This window comes from Coregonus clupeaformis, chromosome 29 (genome assembly GCF_020615455.1).
Source record: "Coregonus clupeaformis isolate EN_2021a chromosome 29, ASM2061545v1, whole genome shotgun sequence".
Classification (NCBI taxonomy): domain Eukaryota; kingdom Metazoa; phylum Chordata; class Actinopteri; order Salmoniformes; family Salmonidae; genus Coregonus; species Coregonus clupeaformis.
In genome coordinates this window covers 58,455,585-58,475,360 of record NC_059220.1, presented here as the reverse complement: position 1 = coordinate 58,475,360, position 19,776 = coordinate 58,455,585, and the positions used below count along the sequence as shown (strand labels likewise).

General features: G+C 45.8%; 1 protein-coding gene across 2 annotated transcripts in view; it reads left to right on the top strand.

Annotated features, from left to right (window-relative positions):
* LOC121576722 (sphingomyelin phosphodiesterase 3) overlaps positions 1–17,634 on the top strand; it is a 68,081-nt gene extending 50,447 nt beyond the window's left edge. For both annotated transcript variants that reach the window (XM_041890109.1, XM_041890108.1), the window contains 5 exons: positions 1,124–1,282; positions 3,052–3,141; positions 14,817–14,880; positions 15,010–15,169; positions 15,811–17,634. In XM_041890109.1, the coding sequence (XP_041746043.1) occupies positions 1,124–1,282; positions 3,052–3,141; positions 14,817–14,880; positions 15,010–15,169; positions 15,811–15,912 (575 nt within the window). In that variant the 3' untranslated portion in view covers positions 15,913–17,634. The remainder of the gene's footprint in view (positions 1–1,123; positions 1,283–3,051; positions 3,142–14,816; positions 14,881–15,009; positions 15,170–15,810) is intronic.
* The last annotated feature ends 2,142 nt before the right edge of the window (positions 17,635–19,776 follow it).

Here is a 19,776-nt window from a genome sequence, read left to right as displayed (position 1 = left end):
TGGAATAAAAAAAGGGTTTGAGAGTGATTGTACCTGTACAGGTGAGTGTGTGAACACAACAGTCGTAGGCAGATGGTGTAAGGTGGGTAGTGTGTAGTAGCCTACTCTGCTTTCTACCTCAGAGTATAAGATAAATGGATTCATCAAACCCGCACACATCCTCTGTTCCCATGGCGACGGGCTCAAGCTGTTTTAAGTGTCAGGCATATTGAAAGCTTCTGGTCTCTGGGCCTAACTTTTTACCAAGACAGAGCTCCCTGCTATTTCTGGAGCCTCCCATGCCTCTGAGAGTCTGCTCACTCTGCTAATTATAGAACTACGGCTATTTCTAAAGACAAATTAAACATATGGGAGAGAGTACAAGATGCTGCACACTACAGTATACGACCCATCTTTGCAACGGGGCACATTTTTATTGCTGCTTGTTTTTCATGGCCCATTTTTCCCCTCTTACTGCTTGTTCTGTGTATGTGTGTGTGTACTTCTGCATTTGACTTCTGTTTATTTTGGCCTTTACTGCTTGTGCAGAGGCAGCGATTATATTACTGTCTATGTTTAGAACCCATGTTTGCATTGTCTTGTTGACTCATAAATGATCAGCATTGAATAGACGTCATCCAGGGTTCCTGACCATCCCTGCTCTTCCCCCACACAGATAAGTTTAGTAGCATGGTCGTCCTCGCTGGCCACAGCCTCCCCATTACCCAGCCAGCAGCCCATACTGACCATTATGCAGTTTGCTGTAAATACTGTTTGAGTACACACTGTATTTTTTCTGCCTCTTTCCTTATGTTGCAGCCAAAATCTAAAGCTAAGCCACTCAATTGTTTTATTTCCATCCCCCCACCACCCTCCTCTCTCTTCCTCTCGCTCTCCCTGTCTCTCTCTCTCTCCCTGTCTCTCTCTCTCTCCCTGTCTCTCTCTCTCTCCCTGTCTCTCTCTCTTTCCCTGTCTCTCTCTCTCTCCCTGTCTCTATCTCTCTCCCTGTCTCTCTCGCTCTCCCTGTCTCTCTCTCTCTCTCTCCCTGTCTCTCTCTCTCTCTCCCTGTCTCTCTCTCTCTCCCTGTCTCTCTCTCTCTCTCCCTGTCTCTCTCTCTCTCTGTCTCTCGCTCTTCGTCCCTCAGGAGATGCAGCTGTGCGTTGTGAGCAGTTGGATCTGCTCTTGGCATGGGGGGCGGAGTTCCGCAAGATGACGTCCCGCCTCTCGGAGGAGAAGGGTCTGGAGGATCAGGTGGCCTTTGATGTTGTCCTCGGCGACCTCAATTTCGACAACTGCTCCTCAGGTAGCTAGCTGTCTGATTGTGTGAAAAGCTTCTGTTCTCTGAAATCCTGCAGAAATTGTATGTGTGGGTGTTGTACATATCATTCCATGTACAGTGGGGAGAACAAGTATTTGATACACTGCCAATTTGGCAGGTTTTCCTACTTACAAAGCATGTAGAGGTCTGTCATTTTTATCATAGGTACACTTCAACTGTGAGAGACGGAATCTAACACAAAAATCCAGAAAATCACATTGTATGATTTTTAAGTAATTAATTTGCATTTTATTGCATGACAAAAGTATTTGATACATCAGAAAAGCAGAACTTAATATTTGGTACAGAAACCTTTGTTTGCAATTACAGAGATCATACGTTTCCTGTAGGTCTTGACCAGGTTTGCACACACTGCAGCAGGGATTTTGGCCCACTCCTCCATACAGACCTTCTCCAGATCCTTCAGGTATCGGGGCTGTCGCTGGGCAATACGGACTTTCAGCTCCCTCCAAAGATTTTCTATTGGGTTCAGGTCTGGAGACTGGCTAGGCCACTCCAGGACCTTGAGATGCCTCTTACGGAGCCACTCCTTAGTTGCCCTGGCTGTGTGTTTCAGGTCGTTGTCATGCTGGAAGACCCAGCCACGACCCATCTTCAATGCTCTTACTGAGGGAAGGAGGTTGTTAGCCAAGGTCTCGTGATACATGGCCCCATCCATCCTCCCCTCAATACGGTGCAGTCGTCCTGTCCCCTTTGCAGAAAAGTATCCCCAAAGAATGATGTTTCCACCTCCATGCTTCACGGTTGGGATGGTGTTCTTGGGGTTGTACTCATCCTTCTTCTTCCTCCAAACACGGCGAGTGGAGTTTAGACCAAAAAGCTCTATTTTTGTCTCATCAGACCACATGACCTTCTCCCATTCCTCCTCTGGATCATCCAGATGGTCATTGGCAAACTTCAGACGGGCCTGGACATGCGCTGGCTTGAGCAGGGGGACCTTGCGTGCGCTGCAGGATTTTAATCCATGACGGCGTAGTGTGTTACTAATGGTTTTCTTTGAGACTGTGGTCCCAGCTCTCTTCAGGTCATTGACCAGATCCTGCCGTGTAGTTCTGGGCTGAATCCTCACCTTCCTCATGACCATTGATGCCCCAGGAGGTGAGATCTTGCATGGAGCCCCAGACCGAGGGTGATTGACCATAATCTTGAACTTCTTCAATTTTCTAATAATTGCGCCAACAGTTGTTGCCTTCTCACCATGCTGCTTGCCTATTGTTCTGTAGCCCATCCCAGCCTTGTGCAGGTCTACAATGTTATCCCTGATGTCCTTACACAGCTCTCTGGTCTTGGCCATTGTGGAGAGGTTGGAGTCTGTTTGATTGAGTGTGTGGACAGGTGTCTTTTATACAGGTAACGAGTTCAAACAGGTGCAGTTAATACAGGTAATGAGTGGAGAACAGGAGGGCTTCTTAAAGAAAAACTAACAGGTCTGTGAGAGCCGGAATTCTTACTGGTTGGTAGGTGATCAAATACTTATGTCATGCAATAAAATGCAAAGTAATTACTTAAAAATCATACAATGTGATTTTCTGGATTTTTGTTTTAGATTCCGTCTCTCACAGTTGAAGTGTACCTATGATAAAAATTACAGACCCCTCCGCTTTGTAAATAGGAAAACCTGCAAAATCGGCAGTGTATCAAATACTTGTTCTCCCCACTGTATCTGGACCAATGACTGGTGGATCTGGACAGACAAGCCCCTCTTTGTTTCTCATTGTACCCCTCCATTTCAGAGGATAAACTGGAGCAGCAGCATGCCCTCTTCACCCATTACAAGGACCCGTGTCGCCTGGGGCCAGGGGAGGACAAGCCATGGGCTCTGGGTGAGTTGATAGGAGTTTGGGCTGGTACTGGAGGGAGTGGGTGTGCTCGTATCAGGGAACTAGGCTTTGTCTCTTTAGAAAAAGCTTGATTTCCTATAGCAGCCAATCTGGGCACACACTGTGCAGACCAAAATAAGTACAATAGATGCTGGCATAAACCTGCCGAATTATGGTCTGGAACCGAATCTAAAGGATGTTTGGCAAGTGCTATGTGCCGTGAGAGGTGGTAGGATGGATGTTGGTGTATATTCAACCAAGCCAAGTTTATTGTGCACTAGAGCCAATGTGTAGATATATAGGAGTTACAGTGCCTTCAAAAAGTATTCATACCCCTTGGAATTTTAGCAAATGTATTGAAAGTGAAATACAGAAATATCTCATTTACATAAGTATTCACACCCCTGAGTCAGTACCTTGTATAAGCATCTTTGGCGGTGATTACAGCTTTGAGTCATCTTGGGTATGTCTGTATCAGCTTTGCACATCTGGATTTGGGGGATTTTCGCCCATTCTTCCTCGTAGATTTTCTCAAGCTCTGTTAAATTAGATGGTAAGCGGCGATGTACAGGAATCTTCAAGTCCTTCCACAGATTTTCAATGGAATTCAAGTCTGGCTGGGCCACTCAAGGACTTTGGCTGGGCCACTCAAGGACTTTCACATTCTTGCTCTGAAACCATTCCAGCATTGCTTTGGCTGTATGCTTGGGGTCCTGTTGGAACGTAAATCTTCGCCCCTCAGTCTAAGGTCATTTGCACTATGAAGCAGGTTCTCATCAAGGATTTGTCTCTATTTGGCTCCATTCGTTGTTCCCTCTATCCTTATCAGTCTCCCAGTCCCTGCCGCTGAAAAGCATCCCGATAGCATGATGCTGCTACCACCATGCTTCACGGTAGGGATGGTTTTAAGATGGGTGATGAGCTGTGCCTGGTTTTCTCCAGACATAGTGCTTTGCATTCAAGCCAAAGAGTTACATTTTTGTCTCATCAGACCACAGAACATTTTGCCTTATGCTCTCAGAGTCTTTCACGTGCCTTTTTGCAAACTCCAGGTGTGCTGTCATTTGCCTTTTTCCAGGAGTGGCTTCCGTCTGGCCACTCTCCCATAAAGCCCAGATTGGTGAAGTGATGTAGAGACTGTTGTCCTTCTGGCAGGTTCTCCCATCTCAGCCAAGGAACTATGTAGTTCTGTCAGAGTGGTCATTGGGTTCTTGGTTACCTCCCTGACCAAGTTCTTTCTTTCCCGGTTGCTCAGTTTGGTTGGACGGCCAGCTCTAGGCAGAGTCTGGGTAGTTCCATATTTATTTTCTTTAGCAATGATGAAGACTACTGTGAAATTGTTTTATACCCTTCCCCAGATATACAGTACCAGTCAAAAGTTTGGACACACCTACTCATTCAAGTAGAATAATAGTGAAGACCTAAAAACTATGAAATGACACATATGGAATCATGTAGTAACCAAAAAAGTGTTAAACATATCAAAATATATTTTATATTTGAGATTCTTAAAAGTAACCACCCTTTGCCTTGATAACAGCTTTGCAAACTCTTGACATTCTCTCAACCAGCTTCATGAGGTTGTCAAGACATCTGCCGTGTCTGCCCCCCTCCTGGTTCGGGCAGGCTTCGGCGTTCGTCGTCACCGGAGGACTAGCTACTGCCGATCCCATTCTCATCACTCCACTTGTCATGTCTTGTCAATCAAACACACCTGGTGCTCATTATGTGTATAAGTGTTCCCTCTGTTCCCCTTGTCTTTGTGAGTGATTGTTTGTTGTGAGAGCGTGTAGCTCGGTTGAGCTACTATTCTTAGTGTTTATGCCAAGGTGGATGTTTTCCCTTGTTAGCTACATTTTGACGCTTGGAGCGTTTGATTTATGTAAACGTAATAAACTCTGGACTTCGGTATTTTACCTCCTGTGCCTGACTCCTTCCTTCACACCTCGTCACAGAATCACTCACCCGCTGAATGGAGTCAGCAGGAGAAGACCGCATGCCTGGAGTTGTGGCAAGGGTCCAGGAGCACTCTTCGATGCTGGCCAGCTTGGGGGAAGCAATGGATCGGGTTCTTCAGGTAGTAGAACGCCTGGAGAGGAGACCAGCTAGTCAACCGGATCCAGCCACCTACACCCCAGCCCATGGAGGGATCCAGATATCCCGGCCACCGGCGTTTGATGGGACGGCAGCGCGATGTAAGGGATTTATGCTCCAACTCGAGCTGTATTTCTCCAGCATCAGGCCGGCACCCCGGGAGCGGGAGACGGTAGCCGTCCTCATTTCCTGCCTATGTGGGAGAGCCCTGGAGTGTGCCCTGGAGTGGGAGGACTACGGGGAGTTTGCTCGCCTCTTTCAGGCCGTTTTTGATCACCCTCCTGAGGGTCGAGAGGCGGGCGAAAGACTGGTTCATCTGAAGGAGGGGACGAGGACCGCTCAGGACTACGTGCTGGAGTTCCGGACACTGACAGCGGGGTCCGGGTGGAACGAGCGGGCCCTGATCTTCCATTTCCGGTGCCACCTAAGGGAGGACGTCCGACGGGAGCTAGCCTGCCGGGATACCATGCTATCGTTCTCCCAACTGGTGGACATGGCCATCCGGCTGGACAATCTGCTAGCAGCCAGAGGACGTCCTGGTAGGGGTCTGCCCGTTCCCACTCCGGACGACTCTGACCCCGAGCAGATGGTGCTGGGGGGAGCCGCCGGTCGAGAGAGCACAGGAGGACAGCGACAGTGCCACTCTGGTGGCACGAAGGGACAATCCACCTCACGTTGCAGTCAACGTTCTTTTGGGTCTGGAGGCGGTAGGCAGGGTACTCACGCATCACCCCCGGTAACGAACACCCAAACGTGTTCAGAGCCCTTTGCGGCGCACTGTACTTTATCTATCTCCTTTCCCGATCACTTGGTAGGTTCCCAGTGTAAGGCGCTAGTCGATTCAGGCGCAGCTGGGAATTTTATGGGCATTTCCACGCCGTCAAGGCATTTTATTGGTCCCCTACCCATTCCACTCCCCATCAGAGCACTTGAAAGTCGACCATTAGGGTCCGGGTTGGTTAAGGAAGTTACGGTACCAGTCACCATGATTACGCAGGAGACGCATGTTGAGCAGATCACCTTTATGATTATTGAGTCTCCTGCTTACCCTGTAGTCTTGGGTATCCTGTGGTTAGCCCTTCACAACCCCAATTTTTCATGGCCGCAGAGGGTTCTTACGGGGTGGTCGCGTGAGTGTCCGTGTAGGTGTCTAGGTGTTTCCGTTGGTGCGACCACGGTGGAAAGTCCAGACGGTACCCCCACCGTGCGCATTCCCCCCGAATACCATGATCTGGCGCTCGCATTTTCCAAGACGCAAGCGACTAAATTACCACCTCATTGGGAGGGGGATTGCGCGATAAACCTTCGGGTAGACGCTATACCTCCCAGGAGTCATGTGTATCCCCTGTCACAGGCAGAAACGGAGGCTATGGAAACATACGTCACGAGTCCCTGCGCCAGGGGTATATACATCCCACCACTTCAGCTGCCTCCTCGAGTTTCTTCGTAGTGAAGAAGAAAGATGGCAGTTTACGCCCGTGCATTGATTATCAACCACTGAATAATGTGACGGTACGATTTAGTTACCCTCTTCCCCTCATTCCTTCAGTGATTGACTCTATGCATGGGGCCCGTTTTTTTTAAACCAAATTAGACCTCAGGAGTGCCTACAACCTGGTGCGTATTCGGGAAGGGGATGAGTGGAAAACAGCATTCAGCACAACCTCTGGGCATTATGAATACCTGGTTATGCCCTACGGTTTGATGAATGCTCCATCCGTTTTCCAGTCCTTTGTGAACGAGGTGTTTCGGGACATGCTTGGTCGCAATGTGGTGGTCTACAACGATGACATCCTGGTGTATTCCACAACGCGCGCCGAGCATGTGTCCCTGGTTTGCAAGGTACTGGTCCGACTGCTGAAGAATGATCTTTATGCCAAGGCAGAGAAGTGTGAGTTTTTCCAGCAGTCAATCTCCTTCCTCAGATATTGCATTACCACCACAGGTGTGGAGATGGACGGATACCGCAATGCAGCCGTGTGTAATTGGCCGACTCCAACCACGGTAAAGGAGGTGCAGCGCTTCCTTGGCTTTGCCAACTACTATCAAAGGTTTATTCGGGGCTTTGGCAAGGTTGCAGCTCCCATTACCTCCTTGTTGAAGGATGGTCCGATCCATCACTACCGTTCGTAGAGGAGGTGGATGCGTCCGAGGTAGGGATAGGAGCTGTCCTATCCCAACGCTCGGGCACGCCACCCAAGCTCCGCTCCTGTGCCTTCTTTTCTAAGAAGCTCAGCTCGGCGGAGCAGAACTATGGCGTTGGTGATTGGGAGCTGCTGGCTGTTGTCCGAGCTTTGACGGTGTGGAGACATTGGCTCGAAGGGGCAAAACACCCTTTCCTCGTCTGGACAGACCACCGTAACCTTGTGTACATTTGGGCAGCCAGGAGGCTGAATCCTCGCCAGGCCAGGTGGGCCCTCTTCTTCACCCGGTTTGATTTCACACTCTCATACATTCCGGGTATGAAGAACGTGAAGGCAGACGCACTGTCTCAGCTGTATGACACAGAGGAGAGGCCCAGAGACAACACACCCATGCTCCCGGCCTCATGCATTGTGGCGCCGGTAGTATGGGCGATGGACGTAGATATAGCGCAGGCATTACGCACAGATCCATCTCCACCGCAGTGTCCAGCTGGGCTGCAGAACGTGCCTGCGCATATCCGTGATCGTCTGATCTACTGGGCACACACGTCACCCTCCTCTGGTCATCCAGGTATCGGTCGTACAATGCGCTGCCTGTCCGAGAATTACTGGTGGCCTACCTTGGCTAAGGACGTGAGGGTGTATGTTTCCTCCTGCTCAGTGTGCGCCCAGAGTAAGGCACCTAGGCACCTCCCAGCAGGTAAGCTACAACCTTTACCAGTTCCACAACGACCATGGTCTCACCTGAGTATAGATTTTCTCACTGATCTTCCCCCCTCCCAAGGTAACACCACTATCCTGGTCGTTGTGGACCGCTTTTCAAAGTCCTGCCGCCTCCTTCCTCTGCCCGGTCTCCCCACGGCCCTACAAACTGCGGAGGCTCTGTTTACTCACGTCTTCCGGCACTACGGGGTACCAGAGGATATAGTGTCCGACCGAGGTCCCCAGTTCACGTCTAGAGTCTGGAAGGCGTTCATGGAACGTCTGGGGGTCTCTGTCAGCCTGACCTCTGGATTTCACCCCGAGAGTAATGGGCAGGTGGAGAGGGTGAATCAAGATGTGGGTAGGTTCCTGCGGACCTACTGTCAGGACCGGCCGGGGGAGTGGTCGGTGTTCCTGCCATGGGCAGAATTTGCTCAGAACTCTCTCCGCCACTCCTCCACTAACCTAACACCCTTCCAATGTGTTTTAGGTTACCAACCGGTCCTGGCACCGTGGCATCAGAGCCAGACCGAGGCTCCTGCGGTGGATGACTGGTTTCGGCGCGCGGAGGAGACTTGGGACGCTGCCCACGTTCGCCTCCAGCGCGCCATGCGTCGTCAGAAGGCCAACGCTGACCGCCACCGCAGGGAGGCCCCGGTGTTCGTACCGGGGGATCGGGTCTGGCTCTCGACCCGGAATCTTCCCCTCCGCCTGCCCTGCCGGAAGCTGAGCCCGTGGTTTGTGGGGCTGTTTAAAGTCCTGAGGAGAATAAACAAGGTTACTTCCCCCTGATTACCCTATTAACCCCTCGTTTCATGTGTCTCTCCTCAGGCCGGTGGTAGCTGGTCCGCTCCAGGAGTCTGAGGTGCGGGAGGTTCCTCCGCCTCCTCTGGACATCGAGGGGGCCCCAGCGTACTCGGTCCGTTCCATCCTGGATTCGAGGCGTCGGGTGGGGGGCCTTCAGTATCTTGTGGAGTGGGAGGGGTACGGTCCGGAGGAACGGTGCTGGGTCCCAAGGTGGGACATCCGCGATCCCTCCCTATTGAGGGATTTCCACTGTCGCCATACAACTCGCCCTGCTCCACGTCCTCCTGGCCGTCCCCGAGGCCGGGGTCGGCGCACTGCTGGAGCCGCGCGTCAGGGGGGGGGTACTGTCACGACTTCCGCCGAGGCTGCCCCCCCTCCTGGTTCGGGCAGGCTTCGGCGTTCGTCGTCACCGGAGTACTAGCTACTGCCGATCCCATTCTCATCACTCCACTTGTCATGTCTTGTCAATCACACACACCTGGTGCTCATTCCCCTAATTAGTATGTGTATAAGTGTTCCCTCTGTTCCCCTTGTCTTTGTGAGTGATTGTTTGTTGTGAGAGCGTGTAGCTCGGTTGAGCTACTATTCTTAGTGTTCACCTAGAATGCATTTCAGGTGTGCCTTCTTAAAAGTTAAAAGAGTCAATACTTTGTAAAAGCACCTTTAGTGGCGATTGCAGCTGTGCGTCTTTTTGGATAAGTCTCTAAGAGCTTTGCACACCTGGATTGTACAATATTTGCCCATTAATCTTTTTAAAATTCTACAAGCTCTGTAAAGTTGCTTGTTGATCATTGCTAGAAAACCATTTTCAAGTCTTGTCATAGATTTTCAGGCCGATTTAAGTCAAAACTGTAACTAGGCCACTCAGGAACATTCAATGTCGTCTTGAATTTGGCCTTCTGTTTTAGGTCATTGTCCTGCTGAAAGGTGAATTTGTCTCTGGTGGAAAGCAGACTGAACCAGGTTTTCCTCTAAGATTTTGCCTGTGCTTAGCTCTATTCCATTTATTTTTATCCTAAGAAACTCCCTTGTCCTTGCCGATGACAAGCAAACCCATAACATGATGCAGCCACCACCATGCTTGAACATAATGGAGAGTGGCACTCAGTGATGTGTTGTATTGGATTTGCCCCAAACATAACGCTTTATATTCAGGACAGAAAGTTACTTTTTTTGCCACATTTCTTTGCAGTATTATGTAAGTGCCTTGCTGCAAACAGGATACAGTGACGGAAAAAAGTATTTGATCCCATGCTGATTTTGTACGTTTGCCCACTGACAAAGACATGATCAGTCTATAATTTTAATGGTAGGTTTATTTGAACAGTGAGAGACAGAATAATAACAAAAAAATCCAGAAAAATGTATGTCAAAAATGTTATAAATTGATTTGCATTTTAATGAGGGAAATAAGTATTTGACCCCTCTGCAAAACATTACTTAGTACTTGGTGGCAAAACCCTTGTTGGCAATCACAGAGGTCAGACGTTTCTTGTAGTTGGCCACCAGGTTTGTACACATCTCAGGAGGGATTTTGTTCCACTCCTCTTTGCAGATATTCTCCAAGTCATTAAGGTTTCGAGGCTGACGTTTGGTAACTCGAACCTTCAGCTCCCTCCACAGATTTTCTATGGGATTAAGGTCTGGAGACTGTCTAGGCCACTCCAGGACCTTAATGTGCTTCTTCTTGAGCAACTCCTTTGTTGCCTTGGCCGTGTGTTTTGGGTCATTGTCATGCTGGAATACCCATCCACGACCCATTTTCAATGCCCTGGCTGAGGGAAGGAGGTTCTCACCCAAGATTTGACGGTACATGGCCCCGTCCATCGTCACTTTGATGCGGTGAAGTTATCCTGTCCCCTTAGCAGAAAAACACCCCCAAAGCATAATGTTTCCACCTCCATGTTTGATGGTGGGGATGGTGTTCTTGGGGTCATAGGCAGCATTCCTCCTCCTCCAAACACGGCGAGTTGAGTTGATGCCAAATAGCTCAATTTTGGTCTCATCTGACCACAACACATTCACCCAGTTCTCCTCTGAATCATTCAGATGTTCATTGGCAAACTTCAGACGGGCCTGTATATGTGCTTTCTTGAGCAGGGGGACCTTGCGGGCGCTGCAGGATTTCAGTCCTTCATGGCGTAGTGTGTTACCAATTGTTTTCTTGGTGACTATGGTTCCAGCTGCCTTGAGATCATTGACAAGATCCTCCCGTGTAGTTCTGGGCTGATTCCTCACCGTTCTCATGATCATTGCAACTCCACGAGGTGAGATCTTGCATGGAGCCCCAGGCCGTTGGAGATTGACAGTTATTTTGTGTTTCTTCCATTTGCGAATAATCACACCAACTGTTGTCACCTTCTCACCAAGCTGCTTGGCGATGGTCTTGTAGCCCATTCCAGCCTTGTGTAGGTCTACAATCTTGTCCCTGACATCCTTGGAGAGCTCTTTGGTCTTGGCCATGGTGGAAAGTTTGGAATCTGATTGATTGATTGCTTCTGTGGACAGGTGTCTTTTATACAGGTAACAAGCTGAGATTAGGAGCACTCCCTTTAAGAGTGTGCTCCTAATCTCAGCTCGTTACCTGTATAAAAGACACCTGGGCGCCAGAAATTTTTCTGATTGAGAGGTGGTCAAATACTTATTTCCCTCATTAAAACGCAAATCAATTTATAACATTTTTGACATGCGTTTTTCTGGATTTTTGTTGTTGTTATTCTGTCTCTCACTGTTCAAATAAACCTACCATTAAAATTATAGACTGATCATTTCTTTGTCAGTGGGCAAACGTACAAAATCAGCAGGGGATCAAATACTTTTTTCCCTCACTGTACATGTTTAGGAATATTTGTATTCTGTACAGGCTTCCTTCTTTTCACTCTGTCATTTAGGTTAGTATTGTGGAGTAACTACAATGTTGTTGATTCATCCTCAGTTTTCTCCTATCACAGCCTTTAAACTCTGTAACTGTTTTAAACACACCATTGGCCTCATGGTGAAATCCCTGAGCAGTTTCCTTCCTCTCCAGCAACTGAGTTAGGAAGGATGCCTGTATCTTTGTAGTGACTGGGTTTATTGATACACCATCCAAAGCCTAATTAATAACTTCACCATGCTCAAAGGGATATTCAGCATCTGCTTTTTTTATTTTTACACATCTACCAATCGGTGCCCTTCTTTGCGAGGCATTGAAAAACCTCCCTGGTCTTTGTGGTTTAATCTGTGCTTGAAATTCACTACTCGATTGAGGGACCTTACAGATGATCATGCTGTATGTGTGGGGTACAGAGATAGGGTAGTCATAAAAAAATTCATGTTAACCACCATTACTGAACACGAAATTAGTCACTGCATCTTATTATGCAATTTGTTAAGCACATCTTTTCTCCTGAACTGATTTATGCTTGCCATAACAAAGGGGTTGAATACTTATTGACTCAAGACATTTCAGCTTTTCATTTATAATTAATTTCTACGTTTTTCTATAAACAAAATTCCACTTTGACATTATGGAGTATTGTGTGTAAATCAGTGACACAAAATCTCATTTTAATCAATTTTAAATTCAGGCTGTAACACAATAACATTTGGCAAAAGTAAAGGGATGTGAATACTTTCTGAAGGCATTGTAGACATGTGTCTCTAAATCATGTCCAGACAATTGAAATGGCCACTGGTGTTCTCCAATGAAGTTGTAGTGAAGTCTCAAGGATGATCAAAGGAAATTGGATGCACCTGATCTCAATTTGTAGTGTCAAAGGAAAGGGGTGTAAATACTTACACTACCAGTCAAAAGTTTGGACACACCTACTCATTCAAGGGTTTTTCTTTATTTTTACTATTTTTTACACTGTAGAATAATAGTGAAGACATCAAAACTATGAAATAATACATATGGAATCATGTAGTAACCAAAAAGTGTTAAAAGAGATTCTTCAAATATCAAACCTTTGCCTTGATGACAGCTTTGCACACGCTTGGCATTCTCTCAACCAGCTTCATGAGGTAGTCACCTGGAATGCATTTCAAATAACAGGTATGCCTTGTTAAAAGTTATTTTGTGGAATTTATTTCCTTCATAATGTGTTTGAGCCAATCAGTTGTGTTGTGACAAGGTAGGGGGAGTATACAGAAGATAGCCCTATTTGGTAAAAGACCAAGTCCATATTATTGCAATAACAGCTCAAATAAGCAAAGAGAAACGACAGTCCATCATTACTTTAAGACATGAAGGTCAGTCAATCCTGAACATTTCAAGAACTTTGAACGTTTCTTCATGTGCAGTCTCAAAAACCATCAAGAGCTATGATGAAACAGGCTCTCATGAGGACCGCCACAGGACTGGAAGATCCAGAGTTACCTCTGCTGCAGAGGATAAGTTAATTAGAGTTGCCAGCCTCAGAAATTGCAGCCCAAATAAATGCTTCACAGAGTTCAAGTCACAGACACATCAGGCCTTCATAGTCAAATTGCTGCAAAGAAACCACTACTAAAGGACACCAATAAGAACAAGAGACCTGTTTGGGCCAAGAAACATGAGCAATGGACATTAGACCGGTGCAAATTTGCCCTTGGTCTAGAGTCCAAATGTGAGATTTTTGGTTTCAACTGCTGTGTCTTTGTGAGATGCGGTGTGGGTGAACGGATGATCTCCGCATGTGTAGTTCCCACCGTAAAGCATGGAGGAGGAGGTGTTATGGTGTGGGGGTGCTTTGCTGGTGACACTGTCTGTGATTTATTTAGAATTCAAGGCACACTTAACCAGCATGGCTACCACAGCATTCTGCAGCGATACGCCATCCCATCTGGTTTGGGCTTAGTGGGAATATCATTTGTTTTTCAACAGGACAATGACCCAACACACCTCCAGGCTGTGTAAGGGCTATTTGACCAAGAAGGAGAGTGATGGAGTGCTGCATCAGATGACCTGGCCTCCAAAATATTCCGACCTCAACCCAAATGAGATGGTTTGGGATGAGTCGGACGGCAGAGTGAAGGAAAAGCAGCCAACAAGTGCTAAGCATATGTGGGAACTCCTTCAAGACTGTTGGAAAAGCATTCCAGGTGAAGCTGGTAGAGAGAATGCTAAGAGTGTGCAAAGCTGTCATCAAGGCAAAGGGTGGCTACTTTGAAGAATCTCAAATATAAAATATATTTGGATTTGTTTAACACTTTTTTGGTTAGTACATGAGTCCATATGTGTTATTTCATAGCTTTGATGTCTTCACTATTATTCTATAATGTAGAAAATTGTAAAAATAAAGAAAAACCCTGGAATGGGTAGGTGTGTCCAAACCTTTGACTGGTACTGTATGTAAATGGAATATTTCTGTATTTCTTGTTCAATAAACTTGCAAAAATGTTTAAAAACATGTTTTCACTTTGTCATCATGGGGTATTGTGTGTAGATGGGTGAGATAAAAAATCAATTTAATCCATTTTGAATTCAGGCTTTAACACAGCAAAATGTGAAATAAGCCAAAGGGTATGAACACTTTCTGAAGGCACTGTATGTTAATCACTGTGAGTCATCATGTTCTCCTTCTCTTCTACTGCTCATTTAAACGTGGTCTCACCCACACTCCTCCATGTGGGAGATTCCATTAGCCTAAGACTAGTTCCTTAGGCACATTTGATTGCTGGCCTGAGGACCATTCTCTAAGTGAAAATTGTAGAGGTCCGGGGATTTCAGGTTATTAGAGATCTGTTATGTCACAGAGGAGGAAAATACTGGTGATTTCATTTTTGAGCCCAACTTCTGTTCATCCATTTGTGTCATTGTTGAGTTTTCAAGAAATGATAGAGAAAACAGGCTTCAGAACTATAGATTCTTATGAGCTGCCAACTATTGCCAGATTACGCAATTGGTCAGATGAACTCATTCCTCCCTGTCAGCTGTCCTCTAACCCAGATGTGTGTGTGTGTTAACAGGAACCCTACTGGACACCAGCAGGCTTTATGATGAGGAGGTCAGCTCACCAGAAAGTTTACAAAAGTAAGTAAAACAACGAATATCAATACACACACACACAGACAGACAATACATTAACACATAAACACATATTCATGCCTGTTTAAATGTTAAGGTATTTTTAAGTTGTTTATTGGTTGTTTTTGTTGACAGAGTGATGGAGAATGAGGAGGGGAGGAAGGAATACTTGGTGTTACCCTACCATAAAAACCAATGTCCTAATCAGAAGGGCAGAAAAATCCCCCTGAAAGGCAATGGGAGGAGGATCGACTACATCCTTTACAGAGAGGAGGTGCAGCAGGACTGGAAAGTGGTAGGTGAATTGCTAACTATGGAAGCCCTGGCTAAATACCCTCTAGATGTGACTCTGTGTTGTTGTTTTTATCGCACTGCTTTGCTTTATCTTGGCCAGGTCGCAGTTGTAAATGAGAACTTGTTCTCAACTGGCTTACCTGGTTAAATAAAGGTGAAATAAAAATAAATAAATAAAAGATACCAAGGAGGTTGTGACATAGAAACATGCAAAGGGAGGAGCCCGAGCACAAGAGCCGATCAAGACCAGATCAAACAAACTGGGAAAGGAGGGTTAGGGTTAGGGCAATGTTTTCATCAAAGAGGATTAGAAAACCAAATTACTTTATTTGCATAGATTGCAAATCTGTGCAGGACAACATCTAATTTTATCTCTGTAGTTTTTCACATTATCAATCGTGGCACTGAACTGCCCCCTTGTGATTAAACTTAGCTATGGCAGGAATTCTGGTCGACATACATTTTCAGATACACTATATTTTCAAGGAGAATCTGCACATGGTGCAGAAGATTATGATTTAAAATAAACGGTGTTGTATTCTAGTATTATGATGACTATATAATTAATCTATAATCCCATAATGTTGTATTTTGAAATTATTATGATGATGTCATGAACCTTCTCTCTGTCGCCACCTGCAGGACATTGAAGAGTTCAGCTTCATCACCCAGCTAGCCGGCCTCACTGACCACCTGTCTGTGGCCATGCGTCTGGCTGTGTCCACGGGAGAGGAGGAACCTTAGGCCCACACCCTTTTTACTGTCATGGAGGAGGACAAAGAATGGGGAGGGAGGAGAGAAAGAGAGAATGAAAGGGACTCAGGCCTAAGAAAGACAGAGCTTGACAAAGAAAATAAATGGATGGATGTAAAGAGGAATAAAGAGAAGAGCAGATGCAGAGGAGTCCTGTGATCCAGAGAGAACCTGGTGGAGAACGATAAGAGTGGTTGTTGTGTGTGTCAGAGGTCTGGACTGGGCCTAATGTGGACCTGAGAGACTGAGCCACAGACTCACACACACACACAGTTTCAGTTTGACTCACGCACCTACAAGCCATCGTACTGTATCACCTCTTGTCCTCGTGGACTATCAGCTCCTTGATGATGGAGTCCCAATGATTGATTTACTATAAATCATTTTCTGTATTTAGAGACTATTTTGTTTTTAGGCCTCATTTATGTCTGACCTTTTTATGTTTTTACATTTTGGCCTCGAAGTGTCGAATCTTTGTTCTTTATTTCTCTGATAAAAAATGGCAACATGAGACTTCTCTTGACTCATGGAGTATAAAGTGTAGCCTGGCTTTCTATGGCCCTCTGTGTCTCTCTGTTGGTGTTTGTTCCTCTCTTACCCTAACCTCAATTCAGGGGGGGAGGGGAATGAGGATTTCAGACTTCAATCCCTCCATAAGAGACTGTTTGGGTTGGAAGCCTGGTCTCCAGGGCGATAAGTGTGTTCCCTTGACCATACAACCTCAAATACTGCCAATGCATTGTTTCTGCATGAAATGCCACCCTGCCAATATTCACAAATACACACATCTCCACACACATTACAACAGACACAGACACAGTTGGCACTCTTGCCTGCCTCATTTTTGTTCACACCTTTTTACTCTCTCACCTGTTCTAGCAGTATAGTATTGACTCTGTTGCTATTGCTGGCTGTATCACAGGACGATAAGGGATGTGCGTATGTTTTCAGGGCTGGCTTTGGGATATGTGATGACCCCATGTCCCCCTTTAGCATGGTGCAGTATTTATAGAGCTAATTCCTGGTTGTGGCACAGCAGAGGTGAATGTTTACACACCTGCTTATTCGTTTCAGGTCAGTGAGGAAGCCTGGTCAGTCAGAATATCTCTGTACTTTACTAGCTATGTATGTATGCACTGTATGTATGCCCACTCATCTACTATCACCTGGTTGCTTTTATACTCTCTAAAGCCTCTTTATTATTATCATTATTATTATTATTATTATTAGTAGGGTTTATATTTGTGCTTTTTTAATACAGTACATGGCCCATCTTGCATCGATCTGCTTGTTTCTTATTTAGGATGCTGCAGTTCCCTGGTTTAGTGCACAAACTCATAGAGATAAAATCCCTGTTGTGCTGGTCTGACTCTCCAGTGCCTCAGCCTCTCTGGGATTGGGTCTGTGTGAGTCAGGGACTGGGGGGTCAAAGGGCAGGCAGGGGGAACTTCTGTAGCTGCATGCAGTGTGTAATGATGATGCTTCATGGCTTCTAGTCTCTCCACAGGTAATACATCATCTTACAATCACTTTGATTTTGTTTTCTATAATAACTGTTACTGATGGGTTTTTATTTCATTTTACTGGGAATTCTGCTTTGGGGTAGTCTTGTTTTCTGAGTGACGTGGCAGGGAATTGTCTTTCTCTTTTGAAGCTTCTTTGACAAACAGCTTATTTTCTTCTGCTTTAAAAAAATAATTTTCCCTCTTTGAATCACTTGCTCTTTGTGTGTTTATTTGAGTGTGGAGTATATGTCTAAAGTAGTTTCATTCACCAACGGTCATTCTCTGCCAAGCCTCCAGTGGAAAACACCAGAGAAACTGTCTGTCTCACTCTGCATCCTCTGGGACTTAGGGACTGTGTGATGAGTGTGTGATGAGTGTGTTATGAGTGTGTGATGAGTGTGTGTGTGTGTGTGTGTGTGTGTGTGTGTGTGTGTGTGTGTGTGTGTGTGTGTGTGGACGTGACCAGAAGTCGCCACAAGAATAGTAAACTAACAAAAATTTGACCAACTTGGGACATTTTATTAGTCCCCACGAGGTCAAATGCTATTTCTAGGGGGTTTAGGGTTAAGGTTAGAATTAGTGTTAGGGTTAGAATTACGTTAAGGGTTAGGGTTAGGAGCTAGGTTCAGTTTTAGGGTTAGGGTTAGGAGCTAGGGTTAGGTTTAGGTTTAGGTTTAGGTTTAGGGTTAGGGTTAGGGTAAGGGTAAGAGCACGGGTTAGGGTTAGGTTTAGGGTTAGGGGTTAGGGAAAATAGGATTTTGAATGGGACTGAATTGTGTGTCCCCACAAGGTTAGCTGTACAAGACTGTGTGTGTGTGTGTGTTTATTTATTTCCACTACCCCAAATTGTGTAATTATCTCTAAATAACAAACAATACACTCTTATAGAAAATCCATGGCAGTATCACATTGGGTAATCCAGTTTTCAAATCATGCCTATCAGCATACCACAGCTCACATCGACCTAGACATTACATGGAACTTCCACCAATCAATCTTTCTCTCAGAGCCAAGATGGAAACAAAATGGCTGTCTGCAGATTCAAGTCATTTCTATGACTGTGTGGGTATACACTGAGTGTACAAAACATTAGGACCACCTGCTCTTTCCATGACATAGACTGATCAGCTGAATCCAGGTGAAAGCTATGATCCCTTATTGATGTCACTTGTGAAATCCACTTCAATCAGTGTAGATGAAGGGGAGGAGACAGGTTAAAGAAGGATTTTTAAGCCTTGAGACAATTGAGACATGAATTGTGTATGTGTGCCATTGAGAGAGTGAATGGGAAAGACTAAATATTTAAGTGCCTTTGAATGGGGTATGGTAGTAGCTGCCAGGCGCACCGGTTTGAGAACTGCAATACTGCTGGGTTTTTCACACTCAACAGTTTCCCGTGTGTATCAAGAATGGTCCACCACCCAAAGGACATCCAGCCAACTTGACACAACTGTGGGAAGCATTGGAGTCAACATGGGCCAGTATCCCTGTGGAACACTTTTGACACCTTGTAGAGTCCATGCCCCAACAAATTGAGGCTGTTCTGAGGGCAAAAATGTGTGCAACTCAATATTAGGAAGATGTTCCTAATGTTTCTTACACTCAGTGTTTATTTGATTATATTTAATGAGCTTCACTGTCTATGAAAGCTTGACGTTACATACGGTAATTGTGGTTAGCTTTACAGTATATGACTATATAGGACTATTATGAACTTTACCCAGTACCAGGATATTCACCTGGGCGGTAGGTAGCCTAGCGGTTAGTAACCGAAAGGTTGCTAGATCAAATCCCCAAGCTGACAAGGTGAAAATCTTTTGATGTGCCCTTGAGCGAGGCAGTTAACCCTAATTGCGCCAGGGTCACCGTTGATAATGGCTGACCCTGGCCGTGACCCCACTCTCCGATGGTGTCTCAGGGGGAGTTGGGATATGCAGGTATATATTTGATGATATTTAATTAGCTTCACTGTCTATGAAAGCTTGGCGTTACATAAGGTAATTGTGATTAGTTTCACAGTATATAGGACTAAGAAAGGAAATAAACAGTTTTTGTACCAAAGAAAGAAAAGTGACAAGGAAATAAAACCTTGTGGGTATTTTCCTCGTATGACATACACTTCTGCTTTTTATTATCAGGGGAGAGGGGAGTTCGATGTTACACTTGAATACTTTGTGAAGAACCACAAATAACTCTTCAGTGGTACAGCACTCCATTGTATGAGCTTTTTTGAAAACTCCAACGAGGGGGCTCCCTATAAACATAAACCAAAGCATATAAACATAAAGACACAAGACCAAATGTGAGATAAACATTTTGGCATCTTTTCATTTTGGCATCTTTTGCCAAC